Source organism: Sphaeramia orbicularis, unplaced genomic scaffold (genome assembly GCF_902148855.1).
Source record: "Sphaeramia orbicularis unplaced genomic scaffold, fSphaOr1.1, whole genome shotgun sequence".
NCBI lineage: Eukaryota > Metazoa > Chordata > Actinopteri > Kurtiformes > Apogonidae > Sphaeramia > Sphaeramia orbicularis.
Genome location: NW_021941741.1, coordinates 700,780 through 723,279, shown reverse-complemented (window position 1 = coordinate 723,279; position 22,500 = coordinate 700,780). Strand labels below are relative to the sequence as shown.

The 22,500-nt window shown below is 39.3% G+C and overlaps 1 protein-coding gene across 1 annotated transcript in view; it reads left to right on the top strand.

Moving 5' to 3' along the window:
- Nucleotides 1-22,500, top strand: part of LOC115416918 (probable phospholipid-transporting ATPase VD) — a 68,108-nt gene that overhangs the window by 14,083 nt on the left and 31,525 nt on the right. The window contains exons 2-3 of the mRNA XM_030130791.1: nt 1,721-2,038; nt 4,600-4,794. Coding sequence (XP_029986651.1) covers nt 1,770-2,038; nt 4,600-4,794 — 464 coding nt within the window. The 5' untranslated portion in view covers nt 1,721-1,769. The remainder of the gene's footprint in view (nt 1-1,720; nt 2,039-4,599; nt 4,795-22,500) is intronic.

Genomic DNA, 22,500 nt, shown 5'->3' with positions numbered 1-22,500 from the left:
GTGTGAATGTGACAGTGGTTGTTTGTCTCTGTATGTTCTGCCCTGACATGAACTGGAGACTTGTCCAGGGTGTACCCCGCCTTCGCCCCTATGTAGCTGGGATAGGCTCCAAGCGACCACCATGACCCTAGTGAGGATAAAGCGGGTTCAGAAAATGAATGAACATGAATGAATATTTTTTATTTTCTATTTTTATTTATTTATTTATTTATTTTGATTTAAACAAAAACAAAACAAAACTGAAATCCTGTTTTCCAGACATTCCAGTTTCAGATCCTGTTCAAATGTTCAGATTCTATTAGTTCAGAACTAACATCAGAGCAGGATTTGAGTTCAATCCCAACAAAGGAACCAACATTATTGAATAAAAGAGTGATAAATAATAATTAGTAAAATAAAAAAAGAAAAGAAAAACAAAAATGAACCTCCATAATATCTGCATTTAAATAAATACCTAAAAATATCCATACAATTCTTTTTAATATTGATACAGTATTGTGAAATGAAATATTGCGACATATTGCAGAACTGATATTTTCTTACACTCCTACTATTGAGACAGTTTTTTTTATTTCTGAGCAGAAATGTAATTCAAACTAATGTTTGTGTCTGCTACAAAAATATCTTATATACAGCATATAAACGATATTAAAGTGTTGTTTGTGTTTGTGTGATTAAAAATGAGCAGAACCTTTAACAGTAGCTGTTCTCTGTAGGACAATAATCCAGCGGTTCTTCAGTAGAACTCGTTTGTTGACCCAGACTCTTTTCTTCCAGTTCTGATGCAGGTCACACAGTTCTGTGTCAGCCTCCTTCAAACACAGATCAGGTTTCACTCACACTGGGTCGAGTTTCACTTTCAGGATTTAGTTTTTTTTTCCCACACAAAGGGAAAAGGGAGGATATCTGTTCATTATCTAGTACATAATGTATGTTCTATTGTCCAGTATATGAAGGGTTTCATTGGCATAAACAGCAGTTCAAACACCAGAAAACACAGTGTGTCAGTTTGTACAGAGTGGGGAAGCAAATGTACACTGAACATTTAGTTGTTTTTTCTCAGCAGACACTACGTCAGTTGTTTTGAACCCAAACATATACTGATGTCATAATCATACCTAACACTATTATCCATACCTTTTCAGAAACTTTTGCCCATATGAGTAATCAGGAAAGCAAACGTCAAAGAGTGTGTGATTTGCTGAATGCACTCGTCACACCAAAGGAGATTTCAAAAATAGTTGGAGTGTCCATAAAGACTGTTTATAATGGAAAGAAGAGAATGACTATGAGCAAAACTATTACCAGAAAGTCTGGAAGTGGAGGAAGCAACAAAAAACGTACCAAAGCTTTTATTAAAGCTCTCAAATCCAAAATCCTAAAGGATCCAACCAAATCCATGAGAAAAATGGCAACTGAACTGGAGGTAGACAACAAGAGCGTTAGAAATGCAGTAAAATAGGATTTGAAGATTTAAATTCTCATGACTTTCAATAAACTAATTGGTCATACACTGTCTTTCAATCCCTGCCTCAAAATATTGTACATTTTGCTTCCCCACCCTGTATTTCAGATCAGATCAGACTGGATTCATCCCATCATGTGAATATGAACCAACACAAACAAAATCAGATTTAACCTAAAAACCCGTATTGTGCATTAGACCTGCTGTGGGCGGAGCCTTAGACGACTGTAACCTGATGGGTTGTGTTGTGTTCAGGTCAAAGGTCGACATCCTGGTGAGCGTCCTGGTGGGGGGGGGTCTGCAGATGGAGCGCTTCCACTGGGTTCGTCACCGCTGCAGGCGGATGCTGACGGCGGGCGGCGGTAGAGGGCGCTACGCCGCCGCCGATACTCCACCTGAGAAAAGCTCGCCACGAAGACACGGAGTGAAGAGGAGGAGAGTGTGGGCCCGCTACGGACCCCAGACCCAAGAGTACGAGTCCACCTGCAGAAGATACAAAGGAAACACCATCCGCACCACCAAGTACAGCCTGCTGACGTTCATCCCCATGAACCTGTTCCAGCAGTTCCACAGGTAGGAGCCAGGGGTCACTGCAGGGGTCACTGCTGGGGTCACTGCTGGGGTCACTGCTGGGTCACTGCAGGGGTCACTGCTGGGGTCACTGCAGGGGTCACTGCTGGGGTCACTGCAGGGGTCACTGCAGGGGTCACTGCTGGGGTCACTGCAGGGGTCACTGCTGGGGTCACTGCTGGGTCACTGCAGGGTCACTGCAGGGGTCACTGCTGGGGTCACTGCTGGGTCACTGCTGGGGTCACTGCAGGGGTCACTGCAGGGGTCACTGCTGGGTCACTGCAGGGGTCAGAGCCAGGGGGCACTGCTGGGGTCAGCTGTCTGGTAGTACAGATGGAGGGGATTGGAATGGAGTTTTTAATTTTTAATAAATAAATAAATTAATTAATTAATTAATGTATGTATGTATGTATGTACTTATTTGTATTAGTTTTTTTAATTTAATTTTTTATTTCTTTATTTATTTTTTAATGTATTTTTTTTAATTAAAGAAGTTTTTTTTTTTTAAAAATTTCACCTGCAGGGTTCAGCCGTCTATTATTCCAGTTGGAGGGTATTTGAATTGAGTTTTTCTATTTATTTATTCATTATTTTATTTTATTTAATTTTTTAAGTTTATTTATTTTTAAATTTCTTTTTAAATTTTTTGTTTTTGTTTTTCACCTGCAGGGTTCAGCCGTCTATTATTCCAGTTGGAGGGTATTTGAATGGAGTTTTTCTAAATTGCTCATTTTAAAATCGTGCTAATGCCTCAACAGTGTCTGAACTGACACTGACAAGAGAACCCGACATAAAGAAATGCACCACATATTAAACAGATGAACTGACCTGTCTGCCCCTCCATCCATCTGTAATCACCAGCTTTTAATCACATTTAAACAGACTTTTGTCAAACCTATAGTTTATATTAACTACATTTTTGTTTTTAAAAAGTGACGACAGAGAATCTTTGGTCATTTACGAGTCCGCCTATAAACCTTTAGTTTTCCTTTGTTGATCTTTGTCATTTCAAATGTTCCAGTTCAGTTTGTAGCAGATGCAGGCAGATCTGTAGTAGACTGGTGCAGATGGGCTGGTCTTTCCAGGTTCCACTATGTCGTTTACTTTTTTCTTTCTTTTCTTTATTTATTTCAAACATGCAAAGAAACAAAATAAAACCAAACAAAATAAAACATTTAAATGAACAGAATCTTTCTTCAAGCACATACAAGTCTGAACTTTGCAAAAGGAGTAGGAAGAAGAAGTCTAAATGGTTGTAATCCTGTGTTCATGTGTTCATGTCAGTGCAGTCGTACAAACAGACTCAACAGTTCAACAGTTTTCTTCACTAATTCCAGCAGATTTATCAGTTCAACATCATCCAGAAACAAACAGGCCTCAGTGTCATTATTAAATACTGGACCTCTCAAGAATCAATTCTTAATATCTTTTTTAAACTGAATTCTGTTTGACATTTGTTTGATCTCCACACAGTTTTCCTCCACAGATGGTGATACACAAACTTTTTAACCTAGTGCGTACTTTATGAATCTTTAAATTTAATTTTACCCTTAAATCACAGACTCCGTCTCTTTCACAGAACATTTCTTAAATATTGTCCGGCAGTCAGTTGTTCTTTGCTTCATACATTATTTGAATAGTTTTGAATTCCACAAGGTCAATGAGTTGGACAGTTTTAGATAAAGGTTAAAATAGTGGATTTGTGTGTTCACCAAAACCAACATTGTGAACGATTCTTCTTGCTCTTTTTTGCAGCAGAAAATGTCTGTGTACTGAACTTGTATCTGTATTTCCCCATCCCTCCAAACAGTCACTTAAATAAGGTCAGATCAATGAATTCTACAGAATGTTCAGTGATTTCGGATCTAATCTCCCCTTTGCTCTGGCCAGGACTCAGATGCTTCTGGATCGTTTGTTTTCTACATGTTTTATGTGAGGTTTCAGCAAATTTGATCATCAGTTATCACTCCCACAAACTTGTTTTGATTCACCCTTTCTATGTCTACACCCTCTATTTGGACCTTTACCTCATTACTTGTTTCACATTTACGAAAAATCATGAATTTCGTTTTACACAGATTTATTGACAACTTATTTTTGTCAAACCATAACTTACTTTTATTTAGCTCTGAAGTGATTATGTCCACCAGTTGCTGTAAATCCTCACCGGTTCCCAGAATATTTGTGTCATCAGCATATAATATAAATTTCATGTGTTCCGACACTTTACATGTATCATTAAGGTCCCAACACTGACCCCTGGGGGACACCACAGACAATACCCAGACACTCAGATAGACCGTCTCCCATCATCACAAACTGTTTCCTGTTCTCCAAATAGCTTCTAACCCAATTCAGCACCACTCCCCTGATTCCATACTGTTCCAGTTTGTTGGTTAAAATGTCATGGTTTACAGTATCAAAGGCTTTTTTTTTTAACTCAGTGAAAACTCCAACTGTGAATTTTTTATTGTCTATGGAATTTGTGATTCCTTCAGTGAGTTCAGTTAATGCTAGTGATGTCTGTTGTGTTTTATCTTATTGTGTCGTCTGTGTCCGTCCAGGGCTGCTAACCTCTACTTCCTGTTCCTGGCCTTACTCAACTGGGTTCCTGTGGTGGAGGCCTTTCAGAAGGAGATCACCATGATCCCTCTGCTGGTGGTTCTGACCGTTATCGCCATCAAAGACGCCTTAGAAGACTACAGACGCTACCTGTTCGACAAGAAGGTCAACAACAACACAGCACAAGTCTACTGCGGGTGAGACGAGCTGCACACTCACTGATGATGGAGAACAGGAGGTGTCAAACTCCTGTTAGTTCAGCTCCACATTCAGCTAAACATGATCTGAAGTGAAATAATATCATGAAATACAGAAATAATGTCAACTCCAAACTCTTCTCTGTTTTAGGGCAGTCTTTCTCAAATGGGGGTACACGTACCAAAGTTCTAATAGTTTGGGATTTTTCATTCTAATTTAGTTTGGACTTTTTTTTCTCTAATTCAGTTTGTTTTAATTTGTTTTTAGAGCAGGTTTGATAGTTCTTATTAGTTTTTTATTTCTTTGTAAATGCTTACTTTTAGTTTAGTTTAGGCTAATGTTATGAAAGGCTAATGTTATGAAAGGCTAATGTTATAAAAGGCTAATGTTATGATAGACTAATGTTATAAAAGGCTAATGCTATGAAAGGCTAATGTTATGAAAGGCTAATGTTATAAAAGGCTAATGTTATGATAGACTAATGTTATAAAAGGCTAATGCTATGAAAGGCTAATGTTATGAAAGGCTAATGTTATAAAAGGCTAATGTCATGAAAAGCTAATGTTATGAAAGGCTAATGTTATAAAAGGCTAATGCTATGAAAGGCTAATGTCATAAAAGGCTAATGTTATGAAAGGCTAATGTTATAAAAGGCTAATGTTATGAAAGGCTAATGTTATAAAAGGCTAATGTTATGAAAGGCTAATGATATGAAAGGCTAATGTTATGATAGACTAATGTTATAAAAGGCTAATGCTATGAAAGGCTAATGTTATAAAAGGCTAATGTCATGAAAGGCTAATGTTATGAAAGGCTAATGTTATAAAAGGCTAATGTTATGAAAGGCTAATGATATGAAAGGCTAATGTTATGATAGGCTAATGTTATAAAAGGCTAATGCTATGAAAGGCTAATGTTATAAAAGGCTAATGTCATGAAAGGCTAATGTTATGAAAGGCTAATGTTATAAAAGGCTAATGCTATGAAAGGCTAATGTCATAAAAGGCTAATGTTATGAAAGGCTAATGTTATAAAAGGCTAATTTTATGAAAGGCTAATGATATGAAAGGCTAATGTTATGAAAAAGTAGTGTTATGAAAGGCTAATGATATGAAAGGCTAATGTTATGAAAGGCTAATGTTATGAAAGGCTAATGTTATAAAAGGCTAATGCTATGAAAGGCTAATGTTATGAAAGGCTAATGTTATAAAAGGCTAATGCTATGAAAGGCTAATGTCATAAAAGGCTAATGTTATGAAAGGCTAATGTTATGAAAGGCTAATGTTATGAAAGGCTAATGTTATAAAAGGCTAATGTTATGAAAGGCTAATGATATGAAAGGCTAATGTTATGAAAGGCTAATGTTATAAAAGGCTAATGTTATGAAAGGCTAATGTTATAAAAGGCTAATGTCATGAAAGGCTAATGTTATAAAAGGCTAATGCTATGAAAGGCTAATGTCATAAAAGGCTAATGTTATGAAAGGCTAATGTTATAAAAGGCTAATGTTATGAAAGGCTACTGTTATAAAAGGCTAATGTTATGAAAGGCTAATGATATGAAAGGCTAATGTTATGAAAGGCTAATGTCATAAAAGGCTAATGTTATAAAAGGCTAATTTTATGAAAGGCTAATGATATGAAAGGCTAATGTTATGAAAAAGTAATGTTATGAAAGGCTAATGTTATGAAAGGCTAATGTTATAAAAGGCTAATGCTATGAAAGGCTAATGTTATAAAAGCCTAATTTTATGAAAGGCTACTGATATGAAAGGCTAATGTTATGAAAAACTAATGTTATGAAAGGCAAATGTTATGAAAGGCTAATGTTATAAAAGGCTAATGCTATGAAAGCCTAATGTTATAAAAAGCTAATGTTATGAAAGGCTAATGTTATAAAAGGCTAATGTTATGAAAGGCTAATGATATGAAAGGCTAATGTTATGAAAAACTAATGTTATGAAAGGCTAATGTTTTGAAAGGGTAATGTTTTGAAAGGCTAATGTTATGAAAGGCTAATGCTATGAAAGGCTAATGTTATAAAAGGCTAATGTTATGAAAGGCTAATGATATGAAAGGCCAATGTTATGAAAGGCTAATGTTATGAAAGGCTAACAATATGAAAGGCTAACGTTATGAAAGGCTAATGATATGAAAGGCTAATGTTATGAAAGGCTAATGCTATGAAAGGCTAACAATATGAAAGGCTAATGTTATGAAAGGCTAACGTTATGAAAGGCTAATGCTATGAAAGGCTAATACTATGAAAAGCTAATGTTATGAAAGGGTAATGCTATGAAAGGCTAATACTATGAAAGGCTAATGTTATGAAAGGCTAATGCTGTGAAAGACTAATGTTTTGAAAGGCTAATGTTATAAAAGGCTAATGCTATGAAAGGCTAATGTTATAAAAGGCTAATTTTATGAAAGGCTACTGATATGAAAGGCTAATGTTATGAAAAACTAATGTTATGAAAGGCAAATGTTATGAAAGGCTAATGTTATGAAAGGCTAATGTTATAAAAGGCTAATGCTATGAAAGCCTAATGTTATAAAAAGCTAATGTTATGAAAGGCTAATGATATGAAAAACTAATGTTATGAAAGGCTAATGTTTTGAAAGGGTAATGTTTTGAAAGGCTAATGTTATGAAAGGCTAATGCTATGAAAGGCTAATGTTATAAAGGCTAATGTTATGAAAGGCTAATGATATGAAAGGCCAATGTTATGAAAGGCTAATGTTATGAAAGGCTAACAATATGAAAGGCTAACGTTATGAAAGGCTAATGTTATGAAAGGCTAATGATATGAAAGGCTAATGTTATGAAAGGCTAATGCTATGAAAGGCTAACAATATGAAAGGCTAATGTTATAAAAGGCTAACGTTATGAAAGGCTAATGCTATGAAAGGCTAATACTATGAAAGGCTAATGTTATGAAAGGCTAATGCTATGAAAGGCTAATACTATGAAAGGCTAATGTTATGAAAGGCTAATGCTATGAAAGGCTAATGCTATAAAAGACTAATGTTTTGAAAGGCTAATGCTATGAAAGGCTAATGCTATAAAAGACTAATGTTTTGAATGGCTAATGCTATGAAAGGCTAATATTTTGAAAGGCTAATGCTATGAAAGGCTAATACTTTGAAAGGCTAATGTTCTCCCATGTTTTCCTCCTGTTGAATCCATTTCCATTCCTGCAGCTGCTCGTGTTTCCAGTAAAATCTACAAACTGCTCCTGATCAAGTCATGACAATTTTAAAATAGTGAACAAATACTACTGATGGATTTTTGGGTAATCTAAATACACTAGTCTGACATGTCACTGTTTGTAAAACGGCGTTTTTCTGGACTTAAAAAAAAAAAAATAGAAGCCAAAAATTGAGCATACACCCACTTGTCCAGGACCAGTACATCACTGAGTGTCTCTGTTAGAGGTTCATACGTTCATGTGTTTTAGATGTGATGGTTCTCCATGCAGCGTCACACACACACAGACACACACACACACACACACACACACACACACACAGGCTGGAAGGTAAACCACACACCTGTAGTTTGTGTGTGTGTCCAGTAGAGGGCCTCATCAGTCATAGATGGCTTTAGTGTCGGTCATATCCACCACCTGAACCACCTGAACGATGGTACATCAGTAACAGTGGAGTCACTACAGACAGTCTGACAGCAGAAACTCCAGTCTGACAGGTCCACACTGGCACTAACTACACTGTAAAAAAAAACAAAACATAAAAAAACAATGTTATTCCGGCAACAGGGGTGCCAAAAAATACTGTAAAATAACAGAAAATATCCATCTCATAAAAATACGGTAATTTTCCATAATTCAAATACAGTTTTTTGCCCTAACTTTACATGATATTTTGCTTTTTTTTTTTTTTACTTTTTAATGTTTGATAAAGAATATTTACATGTATTAAAACAATCCAATTCCCTATAAATATATATATAAATAATTTTCAGTGAGACTCAGTTGTCCAATCCACTGATAAAAACTGTATTTGGACAGTTTATCAGTGCTTATACATGTTATACATTCACAAAAATACATTTATTCAACATTTGTGTTGTGAAACCTCCTGTAATTACACAAGATATTTGTCAATTAACAAACAAGTCTGGTTCAACTGACAGAACTAATACTTCTGTTACTGTTAACTGTCAGGAATTTTATCTGGTTTTATTTATTTCTTTTTTTTTTTACAGTATTAAACTTTAAATTAACAGTTTAATGTCATAAATAGAAAATAAATATTTGTGAAATTATGATACATTTGCAAATGTATTTTAACTGTATGTTTCTGTGAAAAAAAAAAAAAAAATTCTTTTAAAAAACGGAAATTTTATGGTTATTCACAGTTACAGTTTTTTTTTGTGTTATTTTACAGTTGACGTGTAAAATCACAGTCTATTTTTTTCATTTCATTGAAATTTTCCTGTATCCTAAAAATACAGAAAAAATCTGTAAAATAAATGGAAAAAATTCCTTTAAATTGCAGATTTTTTTTTACAGTGTAGTCACTCCATACAGTCTGACAGGTCCACACTGGCACTAATAAAGGGGGTTTCTGTCCAAAATCAACCAGGATTTTATACACATTTTCAGAAAATGTAAAATTTTTCTATAGTTTAATCTCCATCTTTTATTGAAATGTCCACATATATTATTGATTAAATTAATTCCAACTGTGCTTAATTTATACTTACCTTTTATTTATCCACCCATTGTTCCCTCTCCTTTGCAAAAAAACCCTCTTTTTTTCTGCAAATTGAAAATACTAATTCAACCAGCTGGTCAGAAACACACTTATAAAAGCTAATGTGCTGGTATTTGCAAAGAAAAGCCTCTGGTGTGGATAACTAAGACTCATCTGTGATCACTATTATGTTCGTCCTTTAGTTTGGTTGTTGTTTACACGACTCAACAACACTGACAACACTGGTCAGGCTGATAAATCTGAGACTGACTTGCTTAATTGATTTAACTAAAACACTTATTTACAGTGATGAAAGTGTTCCGGTTTTTGCTGGAAATCTGTTTTTTTTTTCCGAAAACTGAGCATATGTTCCAGTAAATTAAATGTGTCCGGATCATTTCCGTCTGGTTTGGCAACATTTCAGCCGGAAAATTACGCATAAATTGCTCCAAAAAATGTAAATTCTGTTTATGTGGGTCTGTCTCATGGGCGCGGCCATATTGCTTTCTTCTTCGTTCGTCTCGACCAGTGAGATGCTCGTTTACAACATGGAACTTGTATCGATGGCTCTGATTGGTCCGTCGATGACATGTGGTCTGTTTGGCATCTCTGGAGACAAGATGGTGGATTCGCTTTGAGTATTTTAGCGCCAGTGTATTTGGTGTAAATATTCTGTGAAATCATGTCAGGAGTCATCGTACTTCAGCGTGGGGACAAAATATAGGAGTGAATGCTTTTATCTCCAGACATCCGATGGACAATACAACCGTAAATAAAAGAAGAGACAGGAGATGAAAGCAGAAAAGAGCAACAAGCTTGGTATCACAGCCTCTAACAATGTGAAAGCCAAAAGAGTTAGCATTCATCATGTGACCAAACAGGTGAAGAGGAAAATCCAGAAACATATTAGCTCCAAACTAGCACAGAAACGTCAACGGAAGAAAGAACTGGTAAGTGTTAGTCAGTGAACAGTGTGTATGTGACACACTGGTGTGTGTTGTGCAGCAGAACAGAAGTATTCTAATGATGGATATACTAGGGTGGTCCAACAGTCCTGGTCAAAAATACACTTTCAGATCACCTCAGTTCCAACCCTGCATCAGGTTTATTCATTCAAAGATGATTTAGGAAAAAATTTAGAAGAAAAAGCAGATGTTTTAGAGATTGCACATGTAGCTGGAAGTTTCCTGTAAATGGACTAACTGTTCATTTTCAGCACAGACGAGCTGAGCTGTAAGAGAAGAGCAGGACTATCAGAACCAAGGTCTGAGGGATTCAGCTGGAAATATATGGATGAAGTAACTCCGCCCACATCTGTGGAACTGGAGTAAATATATGGATGAAGTAAGACCGCCCACATCTGTGGAACTGGAGTAAATATATGGATGAAGTAACTCCGCCCACATCTGTGGAACTGGAGTAAATATATGGATGAAGTAACTCCGCCCACATCTGTGGAACTGGAGTAAATATATGGATGAAGTAACTCCGCCCACATCTGTGGTACTGGAGTAAATATATGGATGAAGTAACTCCGCCCACATCTGTGGTACTGGAGTAAATATATGGATGAAGTAACTCCGCCCACATCTGTGGAACTGGAGTAAATATATGGATGAAGTAAGACCGCCCACATCTGTGGAACTGGAGTAAATATATGGATGAAGTAACTCCGCCCACATCTGTGGAACTGGAGTAAATATATGGATGAAGTAAGACCGCCCACATCTGTGGAACTGGAGTAAATATATGGATGAAGTAACTCCGCCCACATCTGTGGAACTGGAGTAAATATATGGATGAAGTAACTCCGCCCACATCTGTGGAACTGGAGTAAATATATGGATGAAGTAACCCCGCCCACATCTGTGGAACTGGAGTAAATATATGGATGAAGTAACTCCGCCCACATCTGTGGAACTGGAGTAAATATATGGATGAAGTAACTCCGCCCACATCTGTGGAACTGGAGTAAATATATGGATGAAGTAACTCCGCCCACATCTGTGGAACTGGAGTAAATATATGGATGCAGTAACTCCGCCCACATCTGTGGAACTGGAGTAAATATATGGATGAAGTAACTCCGCCCACATCTGTGGAACTGGAGTAAATATATGGATGAAGTAACTCCGCCCACATCTGTGGTACTGGAGTAAATATATGGATGAAGTAACTCCGCCCACATCTGTGGTACTGGAGTAAATATATGGATGAAGTAACTCCGCCCACATCTGTGGAACTGGAGTAAATATATGGATGAAGTAACTCCGCCCACATCTGTGGAACTGGAGTAAATATATGGATGAAGTAACTCCGCCCACATCTGTGGAACTGGAGTAAATACATGGATGAAGTAACTCCGCCCACATCTGTGGTACTGGAGTGTAGAACTGGTTGTGGTCCATTCTGTGACTCCAGTGTGACACCAGAGCAGAAGCAGCTGATGGTGGACACCATGATGTTAAATGCAGGTTCTTTGGTTCCTCTAAAGCGTTGGGATGTCCTTCATCCATCAGATTGTGAAGGGAAGCAGATCAGGGCTTTTGTCTCCACCAGCACCATGCGTTTGTTTGAACCTTTGGATCTGCCACAAACATTCTGAACAGTTCCTCCAGTAGACTGGGCTGATGATGCAGACTTTCAGAAGGAGGAGAAAACTGGGCATTCCACTAAAGCTGTCAATGATGTCACTGACAGAGGGGCGGAGCTTATTCCAGACTTCAACTGTAGCCGAACAACAAATGCAGATCACAAACAGTACTGGCAACAAGTTGTCAAAGAACACAGGAACATTTTTGGTCATTTCAATAAACCAACAGTGGTTGTTGGACTTTCTAAGGAACATTTTTATGTGAGTGTCAGTTTGATTTGGAGAAGAAAATGACAGATTCTTCTAATGTGCCTTATTCATTTGGATAGTTCTGTCGGAGTATATACAGACATCTGCACCTGTCTGGGACACCTCTGAATAGTAAATTTGCATAAAATTTGGACCGAAGTAATTTGGCCAGATATGGAACCAAATGCAGGGTTCAAATCCAGAGGATCTGAAAACTAATTGTTTTGGACCACCCTAGTATATATGATATATGAGCATGGTGAGATAAATGGACAAAAGAAAGGAATCCACTGGTGACTGTTGTCCTGTAGTGTAGTAGTTAGTGACAGATGGAAGGCCTGGAGATTCCACATCTGAACATTAGATTAAATCAGATTTCTGTTCTGGATGAGCCTCTTTTCTCATGTTTCTAACAGACCAGTGTTTTTTACCACAGATACTGAATCTGTTCATAATCTACCCATGACAATGTGTGAAGGACATCAGGAAGAGAATTAGTGGAACAGAGTGTTTAAGTGCAGATATCCAGATTTGGTCAACTGTTTGACCATATTCCTGTGTAACATGTATTTTTTCATTCAGGTTTTTACTCCCACAGTGCACCAGAATGCACCTAAGAGCATGCAGAATGAATGCTCAGAAAAGTTCAGTTTTTTTTCTTCCCTCACTTCCATCACCGTATTTACAGTGAAACCTGTCTAGTGTTTATTATCACTAAAACTCTCAAACATGTCGCTGTCAACTCTCTTGTATGACTTCATTAATATTTAACACATCAGTGCTGGTAATAATACAAAAGCAAGTAGTTCCAGGAACAACAAGCCCCGCCCCTCGCATGTATTGTATTTTATTTGGTCATGGATCCAGCTGATGTCATATCATATCTATATATGAACCAAGTTTGAAGGAAACTGAAACAAAACTGATGTTTTTATAGACATTTGAAATTTCACCCATTATAAGTTAATGGGAGGAAAAAAAGATTTGAAAAATTCATTAAAAATTTGAACTTTGACCTAGTTTTCACAAAATGTAATGGTGTCTATAAACCCAATGTGGTCTGAATTCAACCACTGGTTTTGCTGGGAGGGGGGGGGGGCATGACTGCTTTTCAAACCTGCTCATACAATCAGTCTCACAACAGCTCTGCCCCATTTTTTTATTCAGTATTGTTCTTCAGTTTAGACAGTATTGAAGCCAACGCTGTCACTCATCTCCCTCTGTCTGACACTCAGTGGGCGGAACCGCCATAACTTCCGCTAGCGCTGACGTCACGTGCAGACCCTCTATTGACAAACAATCAGATGGCGTTGAATAACACATGAAAGGTTGGAAATGCGTATGTATAACACACTAAATACATAAGAACTAGGGCTGGGTGTCATGGCCAATTTCCATAATCGATTCGATTTCGATTCATAAGGTTCTGAAGCACTTAATCACGATTCAATTCAATTCAATCCAGTATCGATTCAATTCAGTATTAATTAATTGATTCAGATTAATTTAGTGATACCAAAGTACCAAGGTCAAGGTAAACTTTATTCTCCCCGAGGGGCAATTTATTCTACAGCCAGCAGTATCACACGGACAACAAACCAACAATAAATACAATAAATAGTCCATTAAAGACAAAAGCACCAACATCACAAAGAACTATTCAGCAGAACAGAGGAACTGGAACCAAAGAATTCCACATCCTATTAGTCCTGCATTTAGGAGCACGGTCTCTGCAACCTGATGGAAGCAACCTGAACTCATAAAGTACAATTTTGAGTTGTAACCTGATTATTTGAGTACTGCAGTCATGCAACACATCAATACTGGGATCAGTATTTATATTAGAAAAGAAATAAATCTGACATTTCAGCAGAAGTAGATGAATCTGCTCTGAAATAATGAACATGTCCACGCTTCTACAGTGGATCAGAACAGAGTTCTTCTTCATCTTTATTCTGTTTTATGGCTGGTGTCTTCTACTCACTGGGGGGTGCACTCTGTGATTGTTGGTTGGGGAGCTGAGGGGGTGGCGTAGCGGTCGGACATTGTTGCTTTCCTCTTCCTCTAACTCCATACACATCCATAGGTGATAGTCTGGATCCAAGTTATTATTCCCAGAACCACCAGCTTCTGTGACTCTCCTCGTAGAACCTCCAGTTCCTTCACACTGTGGGTTCAGTTGGAGGACAGGAGGAGCTCCAGCTCAGGGCTTTTCTCCACCCTTCCTCCACGTCTTTTCCGTGTCAGAGCCGTCGTGAACGAGACCAAGATGTCCCGTCTTCCTCAGAGGTTCACAAGATGGAGCTGGTCGCGCTTCCATGTACTCCTGGTCCTGCTCTGAAGAATCAATCTCATCCACTATGAATCGATTACACAAAATTAAAACAAAATTAATCTAAGATCGATTAAATCGATTTTTTTACCCAGCCTTAATAAGAACATGCGTGATGTCTAACACTGTGTCATGAGCTCAATGTCTACTAAAGGCAGTGTTTGAAGTGTTCTAGTCCTGGTTGAAGTGTTCTAGTCCTGGTTGAAGTGTTCTAGTCCTGGTTGAAGTGCTCTAGTCCTTGTTGAAGTGTTCTAGTCCTGGTTGAAGTGTTCTAGTCCTGGTTGAAGTGTTCTAGTCCTGGTTGAAGTGTTCTAGTCCTGGTTGAAGTGTTCTAGTCCTGGTTGAAGTGTTCTAGTCCTGGTTGAAGTGTTCTAGTCCTGGTTGAAGTGTTCTAGTCCTGGTTGAAGTGTTCTAGTCCTGGTTGAAGTGTTCTAGTCCTGGTTGAAGTGCTCTAGTCCTTGTTGAAGTGCTCTAGTCCTGGTTGAAGTGCTCTAGTCCTGGTTGAAGTGCTCTAGTCCTGGTTGAAGTGCTCTAGTCCTGGTTGAAGTGTTCTAGTCCTGGTTGAAGTGCTCTAGTCCTTGTTGAAGTGTTCTAGTCCTGGTTGAAGTGTTCTAGTCCTGGTTGAAGTGCTCTAGTCCTGGTTGAAGTGCTCTAGTCCTGGTTGAAGTGCTCTAGTCCTGGTTGAAGTGTTCTAGTCCTGGTTGAAGTGCTCTAGTCCTTGTTGAAGTGTTCTAGTCCTGGTTGAAGTGTTCTAGTCTTGGTTGAAGTGCTCTAGTCCTGGTTGAAGTGCTCTAGTCCTGGTTGAAGTGCTCTAGTCCTGGTTGAAGTGTTCTAGTCCTGGTTGAAGTGCTCTAGTCCTGGTTGAAGTGCTCTAGTCCTGGTTGAAGTGCTCTAGTCCTGGTTGAAGTGTTCTAGTCCTGGTTGAAGTGCTCTAGTCCTGGTTGAAGTGCTCTAGTCCTAGTTGAAGTGTTCTAGGCCTGGTTGAAGTGCTCTAGTCCTGGTTGAAGTGCTCTAGTCCTGGTTGAAGTGTTCTAGTCCTGGTTGAAGTGTTCTAGTCCTGGTTGAAGTGCTCTAGTCCTGGTTGAAGTGCTCTAGTCCTGGTTGATGTGCTCTAGTCCTGGTTGAAGTGTTCTAGTCCTGGTTGAAGTGCTCTAGTCCTGGTTGAAGTGCTCTAGTCCTGGTTGATGTGCTCTAGTCCTGGTTGAAGTGTTCTAGTCCTGGTTGAAGTGTTCTAGTCCTGGTTGAAGTGCTCTAGTCCTGGTTGATGTGCTCTAGTCCTGGTTGAAGTGCTCTAGTCCTGGTTGAAGTGCTCTAGTCCTGGTTGAAGTGCTCTAGTCCTGGTGCTTGACCCTCCTTCGTCAGATCAAACATGTGTTGTGACTCAGCTTTAAAAAACCTGGACCTTGAGTCGGTTTATGGCCCTTTGGAGGAGTGGCGGTGAATTCCGTCACAGAGGTAGTTCACTGTTCCTTCATCCGTCCATCCAGCTGCGACCTCACCTGCCATGCACTGAGTTTTACCGAGAAGACGAACATATTCTACCGTCTGTGACCAGAAGATGACATCTGGACTATAACTGTTAGACAAATGAAGGTGTGAGGACCAGGACCAGGACGTAGACCGGACTCTGCTGGACTCATGTGGACCCTGGAGCGTCGACCCGTTGGACAGTCGACCAAAGAAGATCGTAAAGGGAGGAAGAGGACCGTGGTGTGTTCTTTGTCTGATGACGAAGACCTGAAGGAAGTCCTGAGGTCGTACAAAACCAACCAGATCTGCACCACCAAGTACACCCTCCTGTCCTTTATCCCCAAGAACCTGTTCGAGCAGCTTCACCGCTTCGCCAACGTTTACTTCATCTTCCTGGCGGCGCTGAATTTTGTTCCCGTGGTGGAGGCGTTTGTTCCGCAGGTGGCGGTCATTCCCATCATCCTGGTGCTGTCGGTGACGGCCGTCAAAGACGTCTGGGAGGATTATCGCAGGTTTAAGTCCGATCATCTCGTCAACAGGCTCCTGTGTTGTGTTTACTGCAGGTATGTTCCACTAAAGGGCTTTTGTGATGTTATTTTGTAGATGTTCAGCTTCCTGGAGGACAGTGGTTCACTTAGTTGTGTACAGACGTCTATAAAATATGTATGTATGATGTGTTCCTGCCTTAAACAGATCCAAAGTATTTGTCAAAAACCACAGGTCCAGTCGTATGAAGTCCAGACCGTCTGTGTGGGAGTCCCACCACAGGAACATTCTAAAAACACTTTGTGTCATGTCATAATAAAGTCCTGACTCTTCAGTGTCAGAATCTGCTCCATGTCGTGGTCCACTTCCTCTAATCCTCTGCTTCTGCCTCTGCTTCAGCCTCTGCCTGGAAAAGGTAATTAGAGTAAATGATTAACCACTGGATCCACACAGAAGACTGGAACAGCTGTTCAACAGGTTTAGAATCAGGGCTTTTATTTGTCTATGTCACCAATAAAACACTCATGACATCAGTGACTCTGAGGTCCAATCCCAGTAGTTCACCCGCTGGCTCCTCCCCCTTGGCCCCTCCCCCTTTAACCCCAGTTCTAACCAAGGTTCTAATAGTTTTGGATTTTTCATTATAGTTCAGTTGTTTTTATTTTTGACTTTTTTCTCTAATTCAGTTTGTTTCAGTTACTTTTTAGAACAGGTTTGATAGTTTTTATTAGTTTTCTTTTTTTTCCCCAAATGCTTAAGGTTTTTTTGTGATTTTTAAAAGTAATTTTTAGGTGGTTTTTTGTCATTTCTAGGTGATTTTTAGGTGGGATTTTTTTGTTAACTTTTGGGTGATTTTAGGTGGGGTTTTTTTTTTGTTAATTTTAGGTGATTTTTAGGTGGTTTTTGGGTGTTTGTGTGTGGTTTTTGGTGATTTTTAGGTTGTTTTTAGGTAATTTTTAGGTGTTTTTTTCTTTTATTAATGTTTGGGTGATTTTTAGGTGGTTTTTTTTTTATTTAGTTCTGACTTTTTTTCCTCTAATTCAGTTAGTTTTAAGTAATTTTTAGAGCAGGTTTACCAGTTTTTGTTAGTTTTCATTTTTTTTCTAAATGCTTAGTTTTAGTATGAATTGTAGTTCAGTTGTAGTTCAGTTGTAGTTCAGTTGTAGTTCAGTTGTAGTTCAGTTGTAGTTCAGTGGTCTCTTTTCTCTTCTTCTCTGTGCTCCTATTCAAATCAATCCCAGACAGGACTCTGCTGCTTTAGTCTCCATGTTTCCAGGTAGAGTGGGGACCAGAAGACGACTGGAAACCACAAGTGAACACAAGTGACGGAGCAAAAAGTGTCGTATGGTTCCGCTAGTGTGGATCTATACTGTTATTTACTTGTACTTTTATTATGTCATTATTTAGCCATATTCTACTACATGTGAACTTTGGACACACTTATACTCTGTATAAAGTTCGTACAAGCTGTGAGAAATAATCTTAGTGTGTCGAGGCCTTCTAAGGATACAGCGGCGCCAACTGAGCCATGGATTTATCTACAATTTACATAAACACATATGTGTAACAACTCTGAAGTAACCATAAAAACACCGGTCGCTAAATGCAACTGGTATTCAGACACCGACAGTCTGTCAGTATGTCTGTTTACCCTGTGTACGCCAAATACATCCTGGTTTCACATTGTCTTTGTGAAAAGAATGATGACAATAGTTAAAATTGCTAGAGCGACATAAATCAATTTCATATGAATCCGACATTGACAAAGACGAAAACGAAGGGAATTTTATCCACACTGTAAAAAAAAAAAAAAGAAAGAAACGTAAAAAAACGGTATTATTCCAGCAGCAGGGGTGCTGAAAAAATACTGTAAAATAACCATCTCATAAAAATACGGTAATTTTCCATAATTAAAATACAGTTTTTTGCCCTAACTTTACATGATATTTTGCATATTTTTTTTTACTTTTTAATGTTTAATAAAGAATATTTACATGTATTAAAACAATCCAATTCCCTATAAATATATATATATAAATAATTTTCAGTGAGACTCAGTTGTCCAATCCACTGATAAAAACTGTATTTGGACAGTTTATCAGTGCTTATACATGTTATACATTCACAAAAATACATTTATTCAACATGTTTGTCGTGAAACCTTCTGTAATTACACAAGATATTTGTCAATTAACAAACAAGTCTGGTTCAACTGACAGAACTAATACTTCTGTTACTGTTAACTGTCAGGAATTTTATCTGGTTTTATTTATTTATTTATTTATTTATTTATTTATTTATTTTACAGTATTAAACTTTAAATTAACAGTTTAATCTCATGAATAGAAATACACATTTGTGAAATTATGATACATTTGCAAATGTATTTTAACTGTATTTTTCTGTGAAAAAAGAAAAAAAAAAATTTTATAAAATGTAAATTTTATGGTTATTCACAGTTACAGATTTTTCTTTTTACATGCATTAGCTATTTCTGGAGTTATCCATGGCTTATCTTGTCTGGTTTTATATTTGCTGTAAGATGTTTTTAGTGGGCAGTGTTGATCATATAATTTCCTTCCATTGGACAGAGTCAGGGTCAGCTGTGGCGTAGACTTCCTTCCATGTCTGAGCGCTCAGGTCAGCTTTGAGGGCAGTGATAGCTTCTGGTGTCCTACATCTCATTCATTTAGGAGTGTGTGTTTTTATTTTTTGGTTCCTTTGAAGGAGTTGGTGAAAGACAGCCAAAACAGGGAGATGGTCACTAATGTGACTGATGAGTAACCCAGCTGTTAGGTCACTTCCTAGAACATTTGTGAATATGTTGTCTGTTAGTGTGGCTGTGTCAGCTGTTATTCTACTGGGTTTGACAATAAGTGGGAACAAGTCATTACTGTACAGAGCTGTGAGGAGGTCTGCTGTTTTCATATTGTTTTGGGGGTTTAACAGATTAATACTGAAGTCACCACACACAATAAGTGCTTTGTTTGTATGACCAAACAGACTCTCTACTTTCTCATTAAATGTATGAAGGCATGTGCCAGGTGTTCTGTCCGCACAAGTTACAGTTATATTTTTACAACTTCAATAACAGTTTCAACAGTGGCTCATTCCAGGACCCCGTTAATGGTGGTCGTCTGGTTTTTAATTGTATGACTTCTCAAATCTGAATTGACATATAGAGCGACCCCCCCACCTTTTGTATTGTTCCTGTTTTGTGTAAATAGGGTGTATCCTTGGAGTTCGACATCACAGCCTTTTTCTGTATCTAACCAAGTTTCAGACACTGCAGTGACCTTAAAGTTATGAAACTGTTCCAGATATTCTTGGATATTGTTGAAGTTTTTGTACAGACTTCTACTATTGAAGTGTATCAGTGAAAAGGTTCCTTCCATTTGGACACATTTAAATTGTTCATCTGTATAATATTTACAGTTACTAACAGTACCGTGTGAGTGATAATTATCAGGATCTATATTTTCACCAAACTCATTGTTTTTGTTCTCTAGGGAGTCGTATGTGTTTAAGTCTGGATTGGGATGTTCATATTTCAGTAGTTCACTTGTACTGAGAGTATTTATATAGTTTGGAGTACATTCTAATTCATTATCATCAGAATTTGTAAATGCTAACATAAACTCATCCTCAACCATTAGGTGTAATTATTAGTCTCTGGTGTATGGACCTACAGTGTGGTGCGTCCTCTGGTGTATGGACCTACAGTGTGGTGCATCCTCTGGTGTATGGACCTACAGTGTGGTGCGTCCTCTGGTGTATGGACCTACAGTGTGGTGCGTCCTCTGGTGTATGGACCTACAGTGTGGTGCGTCCTCTGGTATATGGACCTACAGTGTGGTGCGTCCTCTGGTGTATGGTCCTACAGTGTGGTACATCCTCTGGTGTATGGACCTACAGTGTGGTACATCCTCTGGTGTATGGACCTACAGTGTGGTACGTCCTCTGGTGTATGGACCTACAGTGTGGTGCGTCCTCTGGTGTATGGTCCTACAGTGTGGTACATCCTCTGGTGTATGGACCTACAGTGTGGTACATCCTCTGGTGTATGGACCTACAGTGTGGTGCGTCCTCTGGTGTATGGACCTACAGTGTGGTGCGTCCTCTGGTGTATGGACCTACAGTGTGGTACATCCTCTGGTGTATGGACCTACAGTGTGGTACATCCTCTGGTGTATGGTCCGACAGTGTGGTGCATCCTCTGGTGTATGGTCCTACAGTGTGGTTTGTCCTCTGGTGTATGGTCCTACAGTGTGGTACATCCTCTGGTGTATGGACCTACAGTGTGGTGCGTCCTCTGGTGTATGGTCCTACAGTGTGGTGCGTCCTCTGGTGTATGGACCTACAGTGTGGTACATCCTCTGGTGTATGGACCTACAGTGTGGTGCGTCCTCTGGTGTATGGTCCTACAGTGTGGTGCGTCCTCTGGTGTATGGACCTACAGTGTGGTACATCCTCTGGTGTATGGACCTACAGTGTGGTACATCCTCTGGTGTATGGTCCGACAGTGTGGTGCATCCTCTGGTGTATGGTTCTACAGTGTGGTTTGTCCTCTGGTGTATGGTCCTACAGTGTGGTACATCCTCTGGTGTATGGTCCTACAGTGTGGTGCGTCCTCTGGTGTATGGTCCTACAGTGTGGTGCGTCCTCTGGTGTATGGTCCGACAGTGTGGTGCGTCCTCTGGTGTATTTTCCTACAGTGTGGTGCATCCTCTGGTGTATGGTCCTACAGTGTGGTGCGTCCTCTGGTGTATGGACCTACAGTGTGGTACATCCTCTGGTGTATGGACCTACAGTGTGGTACATCCTCTGGTGTATGGACCTACAGTGTGGTACATCCTCTGGTGTATGGTCCGACAGTGTGGTGCATCCTCTGGTGTATGGGCTGACAGTGTGGTGCATCCTCTGGTGTATTTTCCTACAGTGTGGTTTGTCCTCTGGTGTATGGTCCTACAGTGTGGTGCGTCCTCTGGTGTATGGTCCGACAGTGTGGTGCATCCTCTGGTGTATTTTCCTACAGTGTGGTGCGTCCTCTGGTGTATGGTCCTGCAGTGTGGTGCATCCTCTGGTGTATGGTCCTACAGTGTGGTGCGTCCTCTGCTGTATGGTCCTACAGTGTGTTTTGTCCTCTGGTGTATGGTCCTACAGTGTGGTGCGTCCTCTGCTGTATGGTCCTACAGTGTGGTTTGTCCTCTGGTGTATGGTCCTACAGTGTGGTGCATCCTCTGCTGTATGGTCCTACAGTGTGGTTTGTCCTCTGGTGTATGGTCCTACAGTGTGGTGCATCCTCTGCTGTATGGTCCTACAGTGTGGTTTGTCCTCTGGTGTATGGTCCTACAGTGTGGTGCGTCCTCTGGTGTATGGTCCGACAGTGTGGTGCATCCTCTGGTGTATGGTCCTACAGTGTGAGAACATGAATGGTGAGCCTGACAGTGTATGGAGGCCTTTACCATCATTACTTTGGCTAGCTCCGGGGTAGCACCATTCAGCTGAATGAACACCTTGCAGTTCCTTGTCCATGTTGCTTTAATTCTGTTGTTCTTCTTCAGGATGCGTGCTTCTCGAGCAATCTCTGAGTTCTTCTTGTTCAGATGCTCATTCAGGTCTACCGCACATCCCTTCAGCTTAACTCCTTGTCGAAGTAGCTCGACTTTGTGTTTACGATTCACAAAGTGCAGAATAACAGCCGGCTTAGTTTTATCCTTCTGTGGAACAGTATGACACACCGAGATGTTTTTAGTGTCCAGATGTATCTTCTTCTCCTCCAGGAATTGCAAAACTTGCTTTTCAAGCGTCTGCAGCTCTTCTGGACCAGCATCTTCACTCACATTTCTGCCGTCTGCTA